This window comes from Rhinolophus ferrumequinum, chromosome 15 (assembly GCF_004115265.2).
Source record: "Rhinolophus ferrumequinum isolate MPI-CBG mRhiFer1 chromosome 15, mRhiFer1_v1.p, whole genome shotgun sequence".
NCBI classification, from domain to species: domain Eukaryota; kingdom Metazoa; phylum Chordata; class Mammalia; order Chiroptera; family Rhinolophidae; genus Rhinolophus; species Rhinolophus ferrumequinum.
The window spans coordinates 44,907,873-44,928,246 of NC_046298.1; the positions used below are offsets into that span (position 1 = coordinate 44,907,873).

Below are 20,374 nucleotides of genomic sequence, written 5' to 3' on the forward strand. Positions count from 1 at the left end.
CTTGGGCCACCCCATTCTGAAAGATGGTTACACCCACTCCTGTTCTAGAACAGGCAAAGGCACTACCACTGTCCGGGCTTGAGGGGAGTCTCCTATCCGGATATGACAGCATGTTGACCCGGAAAAGGAGGGACCCGAGACAGTGGGGCTTGGGCCGCGGCTATGGAGGGAGCCGGTTACAGGGTGAGTACTAAGTACGCACTTTCGCTTCTGTCTATATGGAACGCCCCCCCACAGTGGTCTGCTTTTCCCTCAGGTCGTGCCAGATCTCTCGGAGCCAGGCCGATCCTTAGCAAACACACCATTCCCTGGTGACGCGCTGTCACCCTTGCTTCCACTGCCCTAAGGAAGACCCATATCTTTTGGCCCCGCCCCCTGAGCTGCTGAGATATTCTTATGGACCCCGCCCCTTTTATAACACAATTCCCTACTCCTTCTCCCCTCTTTCCTTCCATCGCCCAGTATCCGGACGCCTGTCTGGTATGCAGGCTTCACTACTCGTAGTCCCATGCCCTTAGAAAATGGTTCCCCCAGGCCTTGCCCCATGGGGAATAGCTCCTCCCTGGGTCTACTCCCATTGGCTCCCTCCTGGGCCCCGCCCCTTAGGTGTCTTTCTGCTCTTGGGTCCCGCCCCTCACTGGTTCCTGTCCCCAGGTTGTGTTTGAGAAGGGAGGCGTGTACCTGCACACCAGTGCCAAGAAGCACCAGGACCCGGACTCCCTCATCGCTGGCGTCATCCGTGTTGTGGAGAAGGTGGGCTGGGATGGAACAGAGCGGGATGGAGGTGGCATCTGTAGGAGTATGGTCTGGTTGTGAGCTATGGGACCTTAGGATGATTGCGGGACTGGAGAGAGAAACGGAGCTTTGTCAGGCTGAGGGTCCAAAATGGGGAAGCAGTTTGGCAATATGGTTTGGGGAGTTAAGACGAGAGTCCTTTTAACACCGCCTTCCTTCCCTCAGGACAATGATGTCCTCCTGCACTGGGCTCCCGTAGAAGAGGCTGGAGATTCCACCCAAATCCTCTTCTCCAAGAAGGTAGGCTTCTCTTGCTCTGCCTTTCTCCACTTGCTTTTTTTCTAGGTCCAGGCAATGGAAGGCATTTGAAAAAGCTGGGTACAATCGCAGAACTACTCCTTGGGGCAGGTGTGACCCTTGCTGGTTTCCTCTAGTCTGTGAAATGGGGCTGAAGATACCCATTCACAGAAAGAAAGCAGACACCGTGAGGTTCATGGCCATGGGGACAGCTGCCCCTTTGTTTCTTGAGAGAGCCTTGCCAGGACACAGGAGGACAACTCAGCCTGTGGATTTGGGTTCCATGGGCTGTCAGCCCATAAGAACTTGAAGAGGTGTGGCATTTCCTCTGGGGCAGTCCTGCCATCATGTCCAGAAAGGGAACAGGACCTGACGAGGCAACTCACCGTTTTGCCAGTACTCGTTCCTCCCCTGGTACGGGATGTCACCCTTCTCATGATCAGTTGGCTCCTGAGGCTTCTTGTCATTGCCAGGCCCTGTGCTAGACAGTGCTGGCACCCAGATATGAGTCCAACCCAGATCTTGCCTAAGCCCTCACCCCCATTCTATTTTTGAGAAACTGAGGCATAATGAGAGGAATCCCCTTTTCCAAGGTCAGAAAAGGTAGGAGGTGTTGGAACTTCGGTTTGAACCCAGACACTCTGATTCTAGAGCTCCGCCTCTTCCTGGGGACGTAGATATTTGGGCTGGGACTCTAAAGATGAGAAGGGGGTAGGAGGGTAATTCAGGGATGTAGGAGGAAGTGTATTGCAGGGCACAGGGGGAAGGAAGTGGGATATCTCTGTAGAGGGGTTTGCTGAAAAGGTGATCCTGAAATGCCAGGCCCAGAAGCTTGGACCCTATCCTAGAGACCCCGGGGAACTATGGGAGGAGAAAGGTGTGGGTGCAGGAGGCCCTCTGGAAGGGTGGCATGTACCATGTTTCCCCGAAAATAAGATCTAGCCAGACAATCAGCTCTAATGTGTCTTTTGGAGCAAAAATTAATATAAGATCTGGTCTCATTTTACTATAATATAAGACAAGGTCTTATATAAGACCAGGTCTTACATGTATTAATTTTTGCTTCAAAAGATGCGTTAGAGCTGATTGTCCATCTAGGTCTTATTTTCTGGGAAACACGGTAGGAGATGGACCAAAGGACCAAATAGAGGGAGATTGGAGGCTGGAAGGTCATGGGGAAGGCTGATGTGATTGGCCAGGGAGAGAGGATGAAGCTTCAGCAGGGGCTGTGGGGTTTCAGATGACCTAGTCATGTACAAATGGAGACTCCAGAACACCCTCTCCCCGGCCCCAGGAGCTGGGGCAGAAGCAACCAGGATTTTGCATTTTTCACCAACCCGGGAGGCAGTCTGAGTGCCTTTCTTGAGAATATTGCTGTCCTCCTTGGCACTCGTATTTTCGAACAGAAATCCACGGAGATGGGCTTCAGAATGCACATATGCATTCACGATACATTCAGCTCCAAGGAACACAAAACTGGACCAATGACACGTTAGGCAAACAAGGTAGACCTCTCATCTCACAAGAACCCAAGGGGTAATGGGGCAGCTGGCCTTGACTGGTGACGTCAGAGCCTAGACCACTGAAGTTCTACTGTGATTGCCCTAATAGACTTTATTTATTTTTTTAACTTTTATTTATTTTAAGTGTGTTTTTCCAGGACCCATCAGCTCCAGGTCAAGTAGTTTTTTCAGTCTAGTTGTGGAGGGCACAGCTCACAGTGGCCCATGTGGGGATCAAACTGGCAACCTTGTTGTTAAGAGCACCGCGCTCTAACCAACTGAGCTAACCGGCTGCCCCCCTAGTAGTCTTTAAATGACTGCTTCAGGGTGCCAATCACATCTGTCCTCATCAGGAAAAACAAGAGATTGCCCAGAAATCCGCATCGGTTAGGAGTTGCATTTGGCTTTGTATAACAGAAATAGCAATAACCGTGGCCTATGCAAGATAGGAGACCATTTCCTTCCTATGGAAAAGCCCAGAAATCAGTAGTACAGGTTCATATATCATCAATGATCCAGTTTCCTTCCCTCTTTGCTCTGCCATCCTCTGCATGTCATATCCATCCTCAACACGTGTTCATCCTCAAGGCTGTCTCGTGGTCCAAAAAGGCTGCTGGAGCTCCAGCCTTTTGGACTGTTTTTATGCACTCTACTTACGTGTTGCAGGTTGGCTCATTAGCTCTGTTCATCATGATTACTCGAAGAAATATGCTGCTATAGCAGCTACCATCTTAAAAGTCACCATTCCTTGGGCAGAGGGAAAGAGAGCTCTAGAAGACTTCCCCTGGCAATTAAACAATCCATCCTGGAAGTGATACATCCCAGCCCCTTGGCCAGAACTAGTTGCACAGCTCCACCCAGCCAGTTCAATGAGCTGTGAGCCTGCTATGTGCCTGAGAGGCAAAGATCTGCAAATATTTGTCAGATAGTACTAATGTTAACATCAGTGAAACCTTCGAGTTCTTCCTGTCACGATATACGGAAAGCGGAAATGGCTTTGCCAGGACTGGCTTGGCAGCCTTGTGGACAAGTGAGCCTGCTAGTCCTTGGCCCTCCCCTCATGGCCCTAGTTTATTGCCACAAGCTCCAAATATGTTTTCCCTCGACAGCACCCAAAGGGTAGCCTGAACCTGCAGGTGCCTTTTTGTCAGGAATTGTCCTTCCTCAAACATCCCACACGTGTCCTCTCAGCTACCACTGGCCAGAGTTGGGTCCATAGGCTACTCACAACTACAGGGAAGGCTTGGAAAGCAAAGTATAATACGGAGAGTTCAGCTTCTCTGGTGGGGAGGGCTCTGGAAGCACAGCAGAAATGGCTGGGGGTCTTTCCAGCTTCATTGCCCTAATCATGCAGGGTTTGTTGCAGGAGTCACAAAACACTTGGTAACTTTAAGCAGCAAGGAATTAAATGCAAAGAAGTGGAGACTTACAGGATTTTATTAGCAGAGCTGGAGGGACAGGACTGATGCTCCAGAACTGAGCTTCCAGGGGCGGGAGCTGCCACCACTGCCAATGAGGCTGTGGCGAATGGGACTGTCATTGAAGCTGTTGAGTTCTCAGCCCCCACAAAGCTAATGCCTGGGACCTGGAAGACTGAGCTGTCCCCATCGCTGTTCCTCTCCATGTGCAGGAAGATGGAGATGGAGATGAATCTCCTCCTGGCTCATCAGCCAAACACTGCCAAAGTGGCAGGAAGTTGCCCTCTCCTAGTGTCTGCTTTCCAGACTGTCTTGTGCCTGTAGACTGTCTTGTGCCTGGCATCTCTAGCTGCAAGGGAGCCTGGGAAATGTAGTTTTCAGCTTTCCAGGCTTTGCCATACAGGAAGGCACACCTGAGCTGTGAATAGACTCAGTTGCTGCAGTCTTCACACACTTTGTTCCCTCCCTATCTTCCTCCATGGCCCGTGGCCAGTATCATCAGTTTTTACTGTACTCTACCCCTCAGCACAGCTTCTCCTGCACGGTTTCCTGAGCTTGGTACAGTAAGAGCAGCCACTGCTGGTATCATGCTGGGCACTTAATGTTATTTTCATAACCTGTGAGCTAGCTCCTATTTTTTTTGTATTGTGCTAGAATTCACTTACCATAAAACTCAATTTTATGATAAAATTTAAGATTTTCAAAGTGCATAATTCAGTGGTTTTCAGTATTCACAAGACTTTGCAACCATCCCCAGTGTCCAATTCCAGAACATTTCATCATGCCAAAAAGAAACCCCATACATGTTAGCAGTCGCTCCTCATTCTCCCTTCTCCCAGCTCCTGGCAACCACTAATCTCCTTTCTGTCTCTGAAGGTTTGCCTATTCCAGACATTTCATATATATATGGAATCATACAATTTGTGGGCCTTTGTGACTGGCTTCTTTTACTTAGGCTGCTTTCAAGGTTCATCCATGTTGTAGCGTGGATCAGAACTCACTCCTCTTTATTGCTGCACAATGTCCTATTGTATGGCTCCACCACATTTTGTTTATTCATCCGTTTGATGAAGAATGGGTTGTTTCTTCTTCTTGGCTGTCATGAATAATGTTGCTGTGAACCTTTGTGTATGAGTTTGTGTGGATGTTTATATTCATTTCTCGGGGTTTTACACCATATACACCTAGGCGTGGAATTGCTGGGTCATATGGTAATTCCGTGTTTGACCTTTTGAGGAACTGTCAGACTTTCCCACAGCAGCGGCACCATTTCCATTCCCACCAGCAGTGTGAGAGGTTCCAGTTTCTCTGCATGTTCACCAACACTTGTTATTACTCATCGTCTTTACTCCAGCCGTCCTGGTGGGTTGGAGGGGGACCTGATCGTGGTTTTGATTTGAGTTGCCCTAGGGAATATTACTTTAAGCACTGGGACCTCAGACAGTCTGACAGGAGGGTGCCCCTGCCCCTGCTGAAGTCCCTGCTCCCCAGGTGGTGGTGCTGTGGTGGAGACTTGGCTTGGACTTGTGGTGGAGATTGGGACTGGGTGGAGACCCAGTCCCAATCCTTGGCTGTGCTGGGCAAGTGCTTCAGTTTCCCTCTTGCTTCAATGGGGCCACCTCCTGAGGAGGGCACGTGGCTCCGATCCAGAAACTTTGAATCCACCGCCTCTCTTACTCTTTTCCTTTCTTTCCCCAAGGATGCCAGTGGGGGTGACTCGTGCACCTCTGAGGAAGAACCGACCTTTGACCCCGGCTATGAACCCGACTGGGCTGTCATTAGCACTGTACGGCCACGGCCCCGCCATGCAGAGCCTATGAGAGGTAGGCCGAGCTGGTGCCCATGGTGGGGCAGGTGAAGATATATCTTACCCTCAGTAGTCATGGCTCCCCAGGCTTTGCTGCCCACGGTCAAGATGGCCGCCCAGCACTGGCTTCCAGTCCCAGGAGAGTGGAAGGGGGTGCATGCTGTCCCCAGCACAGCATCTCCAGGGTTCGCAGCCTTGCTCATGCCACGACCCCTTTATTGGCTGTGAATACCCCCTCACGAATCCAGGCCATGGAGGCAACAGTTACAGGGTGATTCAGGCCATCTCGGAGTCACACGGTGCTGGGGGCACCAGAGGAGGCATCTGACCACTCTTGGGGAAGTCTCTGGAAGAGGCGATGCCAGAGCCTAGCTCTGAGGGACACCTGGGAGTTTTTCCTCCCGGCAGAGAGAACAGCCCGTGCAAGGCCAGTGGCTAGGGGTGCTGGGTGTGGTTAGGAAGCCACAGCCTTTTGTTTTGGCTCCATTGTGGAATCTGGAGTGAAGAGAGGATTGGAGGTGAGACAGGCAAGGGGCCAGGGGCCAGACCGGAGGAATCCGGTCTTCATCTTGAGGGCCACAGGAAGCTGATTTCGGAGCAGGCACGTGTCCACTGGGCTCCCTTCCCATCTTATTCAGTTGTGTTTGTAAGGAAATGTGAGGTGACCCTGAGTTCCCAGAGGGCAGGGCCTGGGGCTGGCTCGTGGTGGGCTCTCAGGAGATGACTGTGTCCCTCTGGCTTCCCACATCTCTCCCGACACTGTGCCGTCCCCTACGTGCAGAGTCCAGCTCCCCCCGGGATGCCTGGGCCTTCTCGGTGAGTCTGGGGGAGCTCAAGTCCATCCGCCGGTCCAAGCCGGGCCTCAGCTGGGCCTACCTCGTGCTGGTGACTCAAGCTGGAGGCTCCCTGCCCGCCCTGCACTTCCACCGAGGGGGCACCCGCGCCCTGCTCCGAGTCCTCAGCCGCTATCTGCTGTTGGCCAGGTGAGCCTTCTGCTAGCACTGGGCTTTTGTCGCTCCACAGCTACTACTGGCCCTTCAGGGCTGTCACAGAAACAACTCAGACTGGTTTAAAGGCAGCAAGAGGGAACTGACCGGCATGTGTAATCACCAAGTCAAAGGGTAGTTTGGTTTCAGGCAGGTGCCAAGTCTCAGGTTGTTAGAGTCGCTCTGTTTCCCTCTGAGTTTGGATCTTTCTCAGGGGACCCCCAGCAGTCCTGGCTTAGCAGCCCCAGTGCTTCAGAAGCACCTCTTTCCCAAATTCCAGCAGCATTCCTGGGCTGCTGCCTTCCATTAGTCCGTTCCTGAACCATTCACCCTGCCCGGGAGGTGGAAGGCCCTCATCAGCCAGCCCCGGGGTCCGGCTGAGGTGTCAGGCCCAAGACGAGGGATTCCAAGGGCAGTTGGGGCCCTGCAACTGGAAGGGGGTGGGAACAGATGTGGGGCTCTGTGCTGTATGTCAGCAGACCACCTCCCCCCAGCTCCCCACAGGACTCCCGCCTCTACCTCGTCTTCCCCCACGACTCCTCCGCCCTCTCCAACTCCTTCCACCACCTCCAGCTCTTTGACCAGGACAGCTCCAACGTGGTGTCTGTGAGTGCCCAGCCCAGGCCTGGCAGCTGCGGGCAGGGAGGGGGGACGGCAATGGGCAAGGCAGGAAGGTTTGAAGCTGTGACCGTCCCCTGCTCTGTCCACAGCGCTTCCTCCAGGACCCCTACTCCACTACCTTCAGCAGCTTCTCCCGCGTGACCAACTTCTTCCGGGGAGCCCTGCAGCCACACCCAGAGGGGGCCTCCCCCGACCTTCCTCCAGTCCCTGATGACGAGCCCGAACCTGGATTCGAGGTCATATCCTGTGTGAGTATCAGTGTGGGCCCCCCTACTTTCTAGCTATCACTTTGGGCACGTGACTGCATTTCCCTGGGCTTCAGTTTCCTCCTCTGAAAAGTGGGGATAGTAATGGCACCACCCTCACCAGTTTGCATGAATGACTGCAGAAAGTGCTTACAGCTGTGCTCCTGGTGTCTGGGGGGCCCTTCCTGACTTAGGGGTGACTTTGTTGCTGACCCAAGGAAGGAGGCGCTTTCCACCCTGAATATTAACTGTCCTTTGAGCTAAGAAGGGCTCTGAGGTGACTGAGGTGGCCTGCGATGAGGTTGGGAGCACTATGGGGACCCCACAGACGGGAGCCCGGCAGGCCTGGCTGAGCCCCTGCCCTGGGCTCACTTGCCTTGTGTCCTGCAGGTGGAGCTGGGTCCTCGGCCCGCTGTGGAGCGGGCGCCTCCCATCACAGAGGAGGAGTGGGCCCACCACATGGGCCCCGAGGGCCGCCTGCAGCAAGTCCCTGAGCTGAGAGCCCGGATCTTCTCAGGGGTGAGGTGCTGGGTGGGTGGAGAGGACTGGGCAGGACCAGCAGGTGGCCAGGGGGGCCCCTCTGAGCTTCCTGCCTGCTCTGCCCCCCAGGGTCTGAGCCCCGGCCTGAGGCGCGAGGCCTGGAAGTTCCTCCTGGGGTACCTCAGCTGGGAGGGCTCAGCCGAGGAGCACAAGGCCCACGTGCGCAAGAAAACGTGAGTGAGCAGCTGCCGCCCCGCCCCGCCCGGCCAGGCTCCGGCCTCTGATCTCCTGGCCTCCCAAGTTGGTGGGAGGTTTTTGATCAGTCTGTCCCGGTGGCCAGCAAGACACCCGGCACGTCGCAGGTCCACATATGGGCTTGCTCCCCAGGAAGTTGAGAGCCTGCCACGTGCTGGGCCGACCTGCACACAAGGAAGACGAGGGACAGGTCAGGTCCCCTCCCCATCTCCATTGCTGGCGTCATACTGTTTCAGTGTTCAACCACTTTGCCTTCTAAACTGTGGGGCCCAACTCTCCTCATTCCTCACGTATATTGTGCCCCTGCTCTGCGTCCTGGTCCCCAACCCCAGTGCTCTCTGTCCAGTGGTGGTGACAGACTTTCAACAAAAGCCCACAGGATATCCTGTGTCCTGAGAGATGTCATGAGGGGCAGCATGGGGTAAGGGCAGGATGACCAGGTGGCCTGCTTGGGTCTGCTTGGTCAGAGGGGCTCTGAGGCGCTGACGGGCTGAGCCCTGAAGGCTGACGAGGTGGTGTCTCCCACCCCTCAGGGACGAGTATTTCCGAATGAAGCTGCAGTGGAAATCAGTGAGTCCTGAGCAGGAGCGGAGGAACTCATTGCTGCATGGATACCGCAGCCTCATCGGTGGGTGGTGTGAGAGGGAGCCCCCTACTCCCGAGGAGTGGGGATGGTGGCATCTGGGGGGAGGTGGGGGTGAGCAGGGGTGGTAGTGGCCAAGGGCGGAGCGGGGGGAGGGAGGGAGGAGAGCCAGGCTCCTTGGGTTCAAATCCCAGCTGCCATCTACTATTGCACCATGAGATCTCAGCAAGTGATTTTAGCCCTGGGCCTCAGTTTCCCTGTCTGTAGATGGTTAGTAACTGTCGGTTTCTGGGAACACGGGACCTCACTCCACAGTGTTCAGATGGTTTCAGGACTGGTCCACACCTGTCAGGTCTGCCGATGAGAGTAGGGGCTGGTTCCAGTGGCCAGGACAGGCCCCCAGCACCTTTCTCACCTTGTATCCTGAACCCTATTCTCGCAGAGAGAGATGTGAGCCGCACAGACAGGAGCAACAAGTTCTACGAGGGTCCGGACAACCCTGGGCTGGGCCTGCTCAACGACATCCTTCTCACCTACTGCATGTATCACTTCGACCTCGGTGCGGCACCAGGGGGCGGGGCCGGGGGCGGGGCCTGCCCTTGGATGGTGCTGAGGGCCTGGGCCAGGCCCTGACCCTGTGTCCCTCCCAGGCTATGTCCAGGGCATGAGTGACCTCCTCTCCCCGATCCTCTACGTCATTCAGAACGAGGTGGATGCTTTCTGGTGTTTCTGTGGCTTCATGGAGCTTGTGGTAAGGCTCAGGGTGGGGTGGGAGACAGGCCCCCTCCAAAGGATGGGGGTCCAGCCCTTCACGTGACCCTCTCCCCGCAGCACGGGAACTTTGAGGAGAGTCAGGAGACGATGAAGCGGCAACTCGGGCAGCTCCTGCTGCTCCTCCGGGTGCTGGACCCACCGCTCTGCGACTTCCTGGGTATGTGTCTTGGTGGCAGAGGACAGCGGGGCCACAGATGTTGCCAAAGTTTCTGGGAGTGAGTGGCCCTAGACAATGTCCAGGACATTTGGTCCTGATCCAAACAAGAGGAACATTTCGCATAATGCAGAACCCAAAACTTACCTGTAAAAGCAGGATTGCAGTTTGGGGCAAAACATTAGCAAATGCAGGTGTGTGTTCACTTCTGTGTGTCCGCCTGCCCCATGGTCTGCTCCCATCAGTCCCGTACTTCTCAGATGAAGGACCTGGGCATGCCTCTGAGCACTTCTTATTTCCACCCAGCTCTTATCTCCACTCGCCTTGAGCCAGGGGTTAGAAACGGTTCTCTGGGCTCCTGGCGCTGGGACCACTACATTCCGGCTTTAGAATGTTTCTTCATTACTCGTTCAATGTAACAAATGCTGGAAATTAAGATAAAAGAAAAAGTAAAAGTTACTGTTGATAGTAATATTCTTTTTGAGTGCAGATGATGATGTTAACTTATTTATGGGCATTTCTTCACTGAAATTTAGGCTTTCCCTGGGGGAGGGACACATACTGGCCTCACTTCACTGAAGAGGAAAGCACATGCCACTTCTGGGGATGCTCAGACATCCTGCCTCTCTTTGTCATTAAAAGTTCTCTAAACTATCACTTTTTTCGACTGCACAAGTGTTCTGTCCCTCTTAAGGATTTATAAGAATAGATTTGACCTGACCTGCTGACACTTAGGTTATTTGTAGTTTTTCATTCGTGTAGTTTTTTGTAGTATATTCATTATGATGAATATACTCTGGGTAATTTCTTTAGGTTACATTCCAAGAAGTGAAATTGTATCTAGGGCAGTACATATTTTTACAGCTTTTGAAATGACTGCCCCTGTCATTGCTTTCCTGGAAAATTGCCAAATTCTGTTTTTTGGCTAGCAGCATACACGGGTGTCAGTTTCCTCAGGTCTCCACCAGCACTGGGCAGTGAATGGATTTTATTTTACCTTTGAGCGGGCTGGTCTTACTGCATCTCTCCATGTGAGGGTAGAAAGCATGGGACAGCTCACCTTGTCTGGGGTTGGGAAGGCCGGATGGGGAAGGTTCCTGCTGACACAGCATTCCTGTCTCGGCTCAGCGGCCTTCCCACACTGGGCATAAGTTACTTGCCTAGACTGCGGGAGGGCCTCACAGGGTGGCTTCTCAAAGCCTCAGTCTGACCACCGGGCACAGTGTGAATTAGAATAGGATTGGCATTGATCTTGAGCTTGCTCTTTGCTCCCACTGCCCTTCCCCCCATTGTCCTCCTCTAGACTCTCAGGACTCCGGCTCTCTCTGCTTCTGCTTCCGGTGGCTGCTCATCTGGTTCAAGAGGGAATTCCCCTTCCTGGATGTCCTTCGACTGTGGGAGGTGGGCCAGCCAGCTTGGGTGGGAGAACTGGGGGAGGTGGGCAGGGGCAGACCTGGGTGGGACCTCAGGCAGAGACTGGGCCATGACCCCTCCCTCTGCCACCCTTAGGTGCTGTGGACAGGGCTCCCTGGCCCGAATCTGCACCTGCTCGTGGCCTGTGCCATCTTGGACATGGAGCGGGACACTCTCATGCTTTCCGGCTTCGGCTCCAATGAGATCCTCAAGGTGAGGCCCTGGCCCCTCCCAGTCTCCACCTTTTACCTCCATCCTGACCTGTGCAGACCAGGCACAGTAGCTGGATGTGAACTCCACGGAGACTGGCTCTGAGCCTGTGCCACAGTACCTTGCAGTAGTTGGTATTCAAAATAGGATCGTTGAAAGTGTGGTTAGCTAAACTCTGAGCATGGTGGACATGATATGGGCTTTGTTTTTTCCTACCCCATCCTATCCCTGCCTCCCAGCAGTGTCGCCACAGAGCATGTGGCCCCTGCATGAGTGGGGGTCCTAGCACCCTCTCAGTAACTTAATGCTGCATGGGGCCACGGGGGTGGAGCTCCGCTCCCCTTCCCTTCGTGGTATCCTGCATCTGGTAAGCAGCCTGGGACAGTGTGACTTCCCTGATCCCTCAGCTCCACGATGAGTCCCAAGAGGGCCAGTCGTGTCTGCCTTCTCTCCATTGTGTCCCCAGAACGAGGCACAGAGTAGGTGCTCAGGCTGGGGGGGTGGAGTGGGTGCAAGCAGGCAGGCCTGACCCACCCCCGTTCCATAGCACATCAACGAGCTGACCATGAAGTTGAGTGTGGAGGACGTACTGACACGAGCTGAGGCCCTCTACCGGCAGCTGACGGCCTGCACAGTGAGTCCCTGACCCTCCCAACAGCTCCCGTTCCCCGCCCAGTCAAACCTCTGATGTTTCGTTCAACATCCCCCAACCCACCAGGAGCTGCCCCACAACGTTCAGGAGGTCCTGGGTCTGGTGCTGCCCACAGAGCCCCGCAGCCCCTCACCCCCTGCCTCCCCACTGCCGCTGTCGCCCACCCGGGTCCCACCAGCCCCGCCGCTCTCCGCGGACACAGCCCCGCAGCCGGACAGCAGCTTAGAGATCCTGCCTGAGGAGGAGGAGGAGGAAGGCACGGACTCCTAACATCCCGGGGGCCGCAGCAGCCTGCCCCCGCACAGCACTTTATCCAGCTCCCGCCTCTCCCGGAGTCTGGGGGTGGAGCGAGCTAAGAGGGGCGGGCCTCCCGCCATGCCTCTTGTGCCCTCCTGATTAGCTGGTTTCATTAACTGACACTTCTCGTGTGCAGCTGGCCTCGTGAAGGGGGAGGAAAGAGCCTGCCACGTTGCCTTGAACCTGGATGGGGAAGGGATGGTTTGTGGTCCCCTCTGACCGCTCTGTAGAGCAGGTGTCTGACCATGTAACCCTGACCGGGCCAATGAGACGTAAGAGGGAGTCCCTTGGGGGTAAGGAGGTGGGGGCTTGTGGAGGCAAGGCTCCCTTAACTGCCTGAGTTTGGGGCTTTTGGAAGAGTGAGTATGGGGTGCTGGAGTGCGGCCGTCACCTAACAGCTGTGCGGAGACACATCCTGGACATAACCAAGATGGAAGGGCCTGCAGAGCTGCTCATTCTGGCAACCCTGCCTACCAGCCAGCTTCTTGTTCCGTGAGAAAAATAAACTCGTGTTTAACCCACTGTCGTTCGGGTTTTCTGTTACTTGGTATCAGGCCCCATCTGTGTCGTGACAATTGGGGCGGGCACTGTGATTACCATTAACCAGTGGTGCAAAGCAGTGTCCGTCCTCACCCATGAAGACGCTGCCCTGGCAGGAGGAGGACAGCTTCTGGGGCTCCGGGATAGGCACAGCCCCTTTTACCGTGAGGGCTAATGCTTTGCTCCAAGCCAATTGGGGAAGCGACTAAGCCAGGGAGGGGCCAGGACCACATGATTTTTCTTCGAAAATACTTTAATACTGGGTCCTCTTGGGGGGTGTGTGTGGAGCAGTTAAATGTAGGGCTGGCGGGTGGGTGGCCTCCCCCTTTTCGGATTCGCACAGGGGCTGGCTGGGCCCGGGCTCCGCCATGCGTGCACGGCCCTCCTGGTTGTGGATCTGCCTGTTGATCAACACAGCAGCACGCAGCGCCGACTTGACAGCAGTCTCCACCCAGCCATGCGGGTAGGCCGTATGCTCCCCGGCGAAGTAGATGCGACCATGGGGAACCTCCCAGTTGAACTGCATGTCGTCCTTGTCAGCTGGCGAGAGCTTTGGCGGCTGCACGACGAAGCCGCCCTGGCTGTACGGGTCCTCTGCCCAGCGCTTGACGACGCCGCTGCCGTCCCAGAGCCGGTACACAATCGGCCCGTGCAGCGCCGCCACGTCGTCGAGTGCCAAGCGCAGCGTCTCTTCCAGACTCAGGCCGGCAAACGGGGCGGTCGCGTCCGACCACGTGTACGAAGCCAGCAGAAGCGCGCCCTCTCCCGGCGGCGGGTAGAATATCATGCGCGATGGGCGGTCCGTGTTCGAGTGGCCTCCCTCGATGTGCTCGTCGTGCCAAAAGGGACGGCGGAAACTCAGGAACACCTTGGTGGCCGGCACGTAGTGCAGAGCGCGCAGAGCTTCCTGCCGTTTCCGCGACAGCGGAGGCGAGAATTTCATGCGCTGCAGCGCCGGCCCGCTCGCGGTCAGCAGCACCACGTCGGCGGCCAAGGTCTGGTCCCGGAGTGCGGTCCCTATGTGCACTCGCACCTCGTGCGTTTCCTGCGTCAACGCCACGACCGGCGTGTGCAACAGCACTGGCCCCGACAGCGAGTTCAGTAGCGCGCGCGGCAGCAGGTCCCAGCCGCCCACGATGCGGCTGTACCTGTGGGTGGGACGGGGCGGGAGTGTGACATGGGCTCTCGGACCCTGCCCCTTTCCCGCTGGCTCCTCCCTGGGCATGCCCTGGTACCTAGTCTAGTTTTCACCTGCCGGGTTCCCTCTAATCTCGCCCCTTCTCGTAGGCCCCGCCCACTCCGTTACTGGCCCACAATTGAAACGGGCCTGCGCCCCACGAACCCGGCCCGTTCATCTACCTCTGCACTGTTTTCTCCCTGACGTCCCCCGAGGGCCGAGGAGCAGAGAATTGTGTGACCCAGGACGCCTCTTCTCTTCTGGGCAATGCCCTTCTCCGGGAACCTTTCTTCCCAGTTTCCCCCAACGACCCCGGATGCGGGGCCGTGTGGCCAGACTTCAGCGCCCTGTCTCTTCGCCCCCTTGGCCTCTGTTCTCTACAAGCCGCGCCCTTCTTGCCAGTCCCATCCAATACCGGTGGCCCCGCCCGCTGTTGCTCTCCCCGATTGGCCCCCTCAGGCTCCTCCCCTTCTCACAGGCCCCGCCCCTCACCGGAGCCGGTCGCTGAGGCAGCTGTGGGCCCGCAGGGCCTCAGCAAAACTGAGGTAGAAGAAGCCGTCCTCGGACATCACGTCTCCCAGGAGCTGCGTGGCGGCCTGGCTCAGTTTCCCCTCCCCTAGGAGGTATTCCTGGGGGACGGAAGCGGACCCGGTCAGGGCCTAAGCAGGCTGCACCTGCCGACTCCCCACTCCCATGGGAGCCCCCTCCCTGGCTGAGCCTCTGGTACCGTAGCACGACCGACCGTGAGCCTAGTACGGTTCCCTGGACCTTAGCGATCCGGTCCCCCTCTTGTGACAGATGAGATAACTGAAGCCCAGAGCGGGGGGAGGGACGTATCCAACCCCAGGGTCAAGCAGGGACGCTGTGTCATGCCTGGGGTCCCTGACCCCCCGGGCCAAAGCCCAGGGTACCCTCTTTGTCCTGGTTCCTCAGACAGAAACACAGAGGCCCCCACTCACCAGGAGCGTGTGCCTTTCAAACTTATTCATTGCTCTTCTGCAGCCCAGCGTCTTGAGATCTTTGAGGGCCTGCAGTGGAACAAGCAGCGCTGAGCTGTGGGGGCAGGACCGCAGAGGTCAGGCCTCGGGTCCCAACCTGGGTTCTCTTCCTGCTTCTGCCCATGGCCGGCCATTGACCACTCTCGTTCAAGCTGCCAGGCCTTTGCCCATGCTGTGCACTCAGCCTTGCCCTCCACTGCTACTCACTCAGATGTCGCCACTCTGGGAAGACTTCCTGAGTCGTTAATGCTCCCCATCGCCCTGTCCACCCAGACACTGCCACGTCCATCCCCACTGCGTACTACTTTGCTTTATATGTCCTGGGCTGTGAGCTCCGTGCAGGCAGGGATTGGGTCTGTCTCAGTGCTGTATGTTTCTGGTGCCCAGTAATTATTTGTCACCCGGATCATCGTGGGGACAGATAGAAGTGGAGTCCCTTCTGCCGTTCATCAACCAGACAGGGCATGACTGCAGAGGGGGTTTATTCATGGGCCCTCCCCTGCCCACAGCCCTCTTGTGGCTCCCCGGCACCGGGAGCCAGAGTTCTAGCCCCTCAGCCTGACATTGGAGGTCCCTGCCGGCCCCTGGGTCACCATCTCCTACGTCAGCTTTGGTCCTGCAGTACAATATCCAGGGCCCAGACCACCCTCAGGTCTCCCCCAGCCTCACCCCCCATGCCCTTGTCCCGCTGCCTCATCTCTGCCATCCTTCACCACTTTGTTCAAGTCTCATCCCCTCACTGCCCCATCTGATTTCAGCCCTCTTCTTTGTCCACAGGGAGGGGCTCCCTGAAGTATGTGCCCCTCCAGTTACCATTCACCTCTCATTTCCCTAGGCTCCCTGAACTGGGAGGTGTCAGGGCACAGAAATGGCCCACCCTTGTCCAGGACGGGAGATGGACAATTAGGAGCTCCCAGAGGAGTATGAGATCAGCTCCTCCCTGAGGGCATCAGGGAAGCCTTCCTGGAGGAGGGAACATTAGAGCTGGTTCTTGAGGGATGAGCAGGGTTCCCTGGGTGGGAAAGGGAAAGGGTCTTCCAAGCATGGTCGGCAGCAGGGCAAGGGCATGGGTGAACAAGCATTGGGGGTACAAAGGAGCACAGAGCAGGGGGTGTTTGGGTCACCATGAGGGCTTTGTAGGGGCAACAAAAACTTCTTGGAGGAGAGAAGATAAGGCTAGAGGGGTGGGAGAGACCAGACCGCTCAGGGCTTGAACCTGAAGCTGAAGCACAGGGGAGCCACGGGGCGGGGAGGGCTGTGAGCAGGGGAGGGGCAGGGTGAGGACCCAAGGAAGAGGATGAGGCCTGAATTGGGGCTGGGGCTGTGGGGACAGAGACAGAGAGGCAGGAACATTGCGAGTCAGAGGGCAGAAGGACAGAAGGACTCAGCGGGGGACTGACGGTGGGAGGGGAGGTAGGGGAGACCTGGGTGTCTGCCTTGTGGGGGGTGTTGACAGGGCTGCTGTGAGATGGGGAACCCAAGAGGAGTACGAGCGGGTTTAGGGGAAGATTCTGAGCTCAGTGGGAGCTGGAGGGTCCTCGGGGTGGCCAGGGGGACACCGGTGTAGGTGTGGGTCTCGGGAGACGGATCTGCCTGCAGAACAAAGCTTAAGTCAAAGTTGTAGAAAGATGACTTTGTCCAGGACAGCGTGTGGGTGACAAGAGGATCAGGGACCAAAGGCTGACGGGGCTTAGGGCGTCAGCAGCGTTTACAGGGAAACTAAAGATGGAAGAGACAGCGACGAGAGACCAGAAGGCATGAGAGACAGAAGGAAAACCAGGCCAGGGAGAAGGCTGGGCGATGGGCCGGAGACAGGACGAGGGGGCACGGGACAGCACAGTGTGGAGGACAGGTGGCAGGAGGGCAGAGCTGCAGGACTGGCCGCGTGCCTACCTTGTTGAGAGCCATCTGGTAGATTTCCTCGGGCGCACGGCCCTTTTCTCTGGGGCAGAGTTTGTAGCCCAACTTCTCTGGCATCATCTCCACCACGTAATTCCGCAGCTTCATATTCCTCACTTCTGTCCACGTGTTCTTGTCATACTGGGTGAATTTGGTCAAGTTGAGTCCCAGGCTCTTGCAGAGCTTGTGGAGGACCCTGAGGGAGTGGGCAAGGCTGGTGAGGGGGCAGGGGGATAGGGGACGCCTCTCCCCACAGGGCTTGGAGAAGGGAGGGGGTGGGTGGGGTGGCCGGGGATGGGCAGGAGGCTGGGGGGGGGGCTTGATTTGGGGTCATCAGTGCTGGGGCCGGGAATGAAACGGGAACAAGTATGGAAGGCGGAGGGCAGTACTGGCAGGCCTGGTTAGGAGTGGGAGCTGGCTGTCCCTGGGGTGGATGGAGGCTTGGGAAAGGGAACACACCAGGCTGAGGGGAGGTAGAGCTGGGAGCCCAGAGGGGCTGAGCGGGGCGAGCTGGGGGCGCAGCTGGACTTGGTGGCCTGAACACTTCAGGAGTACAGTGCTGGCGCTGGGATTAGGGAGAGGACAGAGCTGGAGGCAGGGTTGTGACCTGACTTCCCTGGGGGGTAGGTTTGGGGTCAGACTTGAAGTCCGGCTGGGGCTGGAATGGGCTGAGTTGAGGACGTGGTTGAGTCGGCGCGGAGCAGGGGCCGCCTCGCATGGGTCTGGCCTCACCTGTGAGAGCTGGGCATGCGCATGGCTCCAAGCTCCCCAATCCAGCCCGTCTTCTGGTCCCGGTAGGTGAGGATGCGGCCCCCAATTCTGTTGTCTGCCTCCAGGATGGTGACCTGAGGGAGACAAGGGGGGGTGGGAGGGGCTGCTGGGAGAACAGAACATCATAGCGAGCATGTGCAATAGGACCATTTTCATTCTGCAGCAGGAAGGCTGCCGGCCAGATCACAGAGGGACTTTCCAGGTCAGGGAAGGGGAAATTTCTCATTTGCATGGAAGCCCCTGGCCTGACCCATTCTCATTCTTGGATTTCAGTGAGAGGGGCAGTGGTTAGGTCTCAGGGGGAAGTTCCCCTTGGGCGGAATGTCCATCTCCACCAACACAAATTCCCCCAGAAAGTTGGAGGAGGTTTCCAGGGACTTCCCCTGGGATAAGAGAGAGTGGGGCAGGGAAAGTCAAAGGGCTCTCAGTGCAGACACACATTCCCTCTGGGTTTCACAAAAGAGCATGGGGGAAAGCATAAGTCCCTCTCTGTACCTCTCGCCATCCCCACCCCGCAACAGCTGGAGCAGGAAAGACTCAAAGTAGACTGCAAGCAGCACTTCTCACCTTGTGTCCAGCATCACTGAGCACCTTGGCGGCCACCAGTCCAGCCACACCAGCACCAACCACTATCACTCTCTGGGGCTTTGAGGTCCGATTGAGGCCCAAGGTCACGACTTGGAGCAGCTGCTCGTAGTCAGGATCCTGCATGCATCTCTCGAAGGGGTCCTGGCTGTGGGCAGTCTTCCAATCCAGGGAGGCCAGCAGGAGGAGGAGGATGGGGACCAGGGCGAGGAGGCGCCGGGCTGGGGTGGTGGGGAGGACAGGGTCAGTGGATATGTGGGGGAAGAAAAGCGGTTTTTACACGCCTACCCCCCACCCCACGGGGACCTCTCCCCTGCTTACTTACCCGGTGAGACCATGACTCTTGCCGGGAGACGGTGTCTGGGTTGGAGGGGAAGCAAGGGCTGCTGTGACAGGGGCCTGGGCCCCCCCAGCCTGACACCCTGGGTGGCTGCCCAGCTCCCACTTCAGCCCTCACCCCTTTGGACATCACTCTCTCTGAACATGCCCCCTGGCCCCCAGTCTGTGTTGTGCCTGCCTATCTGCCCTCCTCTCCCCTCCCTGCAACCCTCTCCCATCTCTGCCCTCTAGTGTCTTTCTCTGCTTGTCCTCTCCCCTGTCTTCCTGTCTCCCAGTCTCTATTCTGTGTGTCCCCGGCTTCCTTTCTACCTTGGCTCTCAGCGAAAGCCAGCACCACCTGTCTCCTCAGTCCCCACCGCTAGTCTGTCGGGTCCCCCTTTCTCTGTCCTTAAAACGGGCCCGCCCCGCCCTCCCCTCCCTTTGGGAAATTGAGCTGGGGGGAAATGAAAGTGCTTTCCTGGCTTGCGGGGTCAGATGCTCAGCGTCTAGCTGAGGCTGGAGGGGGAGCTGTTGGGGCAGGGTGGGTCAGGAGGAAGCAAATCAATCTATTTTCTTCCTCTTGACCTAAATAGTTTTGGGGTGGTTGGATGGCAGGAAATAAATGCTTAGATAACTACGGTAATGGTGGGGGTTGCCCCCTGGCCTGGCCTGAGCCCCTGATTGCAGGGTCCCTATGTCTGCCATCTCCTGTGCTCTCTCTGCTTCTTTAATTCTCGGGCAGGGGGACAAGTATCAGCTGTGCCCTTGAAGGGCCCTTGCTGGCTCCACTCCCCACCCACATGGCTGCTCTGAACCTCAGTTTCCCCTTCCGTGAAATGGGAGGCACAGTGGGGACTTGCAGGCAGTGGCACAGCGGTCAGAGGCAGGGCTCTGGGCCAGCCTGCCTGGGTCCTGAGCCTCGCGCCTTCCAGCTGGGGGACTTTGGGCAAGGACCTTCCCCTCGTGGCTCCGTCTGCAGCTGTCAAGTGGGGGTCATTACGTTGGGAGGATTAGGTGAATCCAGGTCAGGCCCTGTGACCAGCACCTGGGTCGGTACCAGAATCTGCTCCTCAGGAAATGCCAGCTGCTGCCGCCATGGAAGTACTGAGGGCCGCAGTGAATGCCCTCCAGCCGCTGCCCTGCAGGAGCGGCCCAGGATGTGTGCTCCCCCCAGCCCTCCCCAACCCCACATAGAGAACCGCTGTGGTGCTCAGCCCTGAGGCACCTCAGAGAAATGGCCCCGCAGCTTCTGCCTCTGTGCCTTTGGCCTTTGTCACTCCCATCTCTGGGGCACTTTTCTCCTGAGAGATGGACAGCAGGCAGTGAGAACAAGATGACCCAGTTCTAAGGAGACCCCACATGGGGAAGCAGGGGTCCCGCAGCTTTTGGGGCTTTAGCCAAGGGGACATGTGGTGGGTCTCCTGAAGCAGGTAGGGGTGGAGAGGCGATTTGGGGATATTTCGGGGTTGTGGGTGAGGGCTCCAGGCGGTGGGTGAGGAGAAAAGGCAGAGGGTGGCAGATCCTCTGCAGCAACAGACTGGGAAAATCCAAACAGTAAATCAAAGAAGGATGTGGTTTGATGGAGGGCAGTGGGGTGGCGGGTGCACACGAATGAGTCAGAAAACATATGATGCAGGGGTGGGGATGGGGGCAGGGA

General features: G+C 56.8%; 2 protein-coding genes across 2 annotated transcripts; one reads left to right on the forward strand and one right to left on the reverse strand.

The window, feature by feature from the left end:
• The first annotated feature begins 22 nt into the window (after window positions 1-22).
• On the forward strand, window positions 23-12,951 carry TBC1D17 (TBC1 domain family member 17). Its single transcript, XM_033127423.1, has 17 exons — window positions 23-183; window positions 655-753; window positions 961-1,035; window positions 5,652-5,775; window positions 6,541-6,742; window positions 7,240-7,351; window positions 7,456-7,614; window positions 8,002-8,130; window positions 8,221-8,324; window positions 8,880-8,974; window positions 9,372-9,488; window positions 9,580-9,680; window positions 9,761-9,860; window positions 11,161-11,258; window positions 11,367-11,483; window positions 12,028-12,114; window positions 12,199-12,951. Exons 1-17 carry the CDS (start codon window positions 163-165, stop codon window positions 12,400-12,402), a joined length of 1,944 nt encoding a protein of 647 aa, XP_032983314.1. The 5' UTR covers window positions 23-162; the 3' UTR covers window positions 12,403-12,951.
• Window positions 12,952-13,219: 268 nt separating this feature from the next.
• IL4I1 (interleukin 4 induced 1) lies at window positions 13,220-19,145 on the reverse strand. The gene is made up of 8 exons (XM_033127424.1): window positions 19,048-19,145; window positions 18,725-18,759; window positions 18,382-18,620; window positions 17,776-17,888; window positions 17,038-17,239; window positions 15,106-15,174; window positions 14,639-14,775; window positions 13,220-14,117 (listed from the first exon to the last, which is right to left on the reverse strand). The coding sequence occupies exons 2-8, from the start codon at window positions 18,735-18,737 to the stop codon at window positions 13,223-13,225; spliced, it is 1,668 nt and encodes a 555-aa protein (XP_032983315.1). The 5' UTR covers window positions 18,738-18,759; window positions 19,048-19,145; the 3' UTR covers window positions 13,220-13,222.
• Window positions 19,146-20,374: the final 1,229 nt, after the last annotated feature.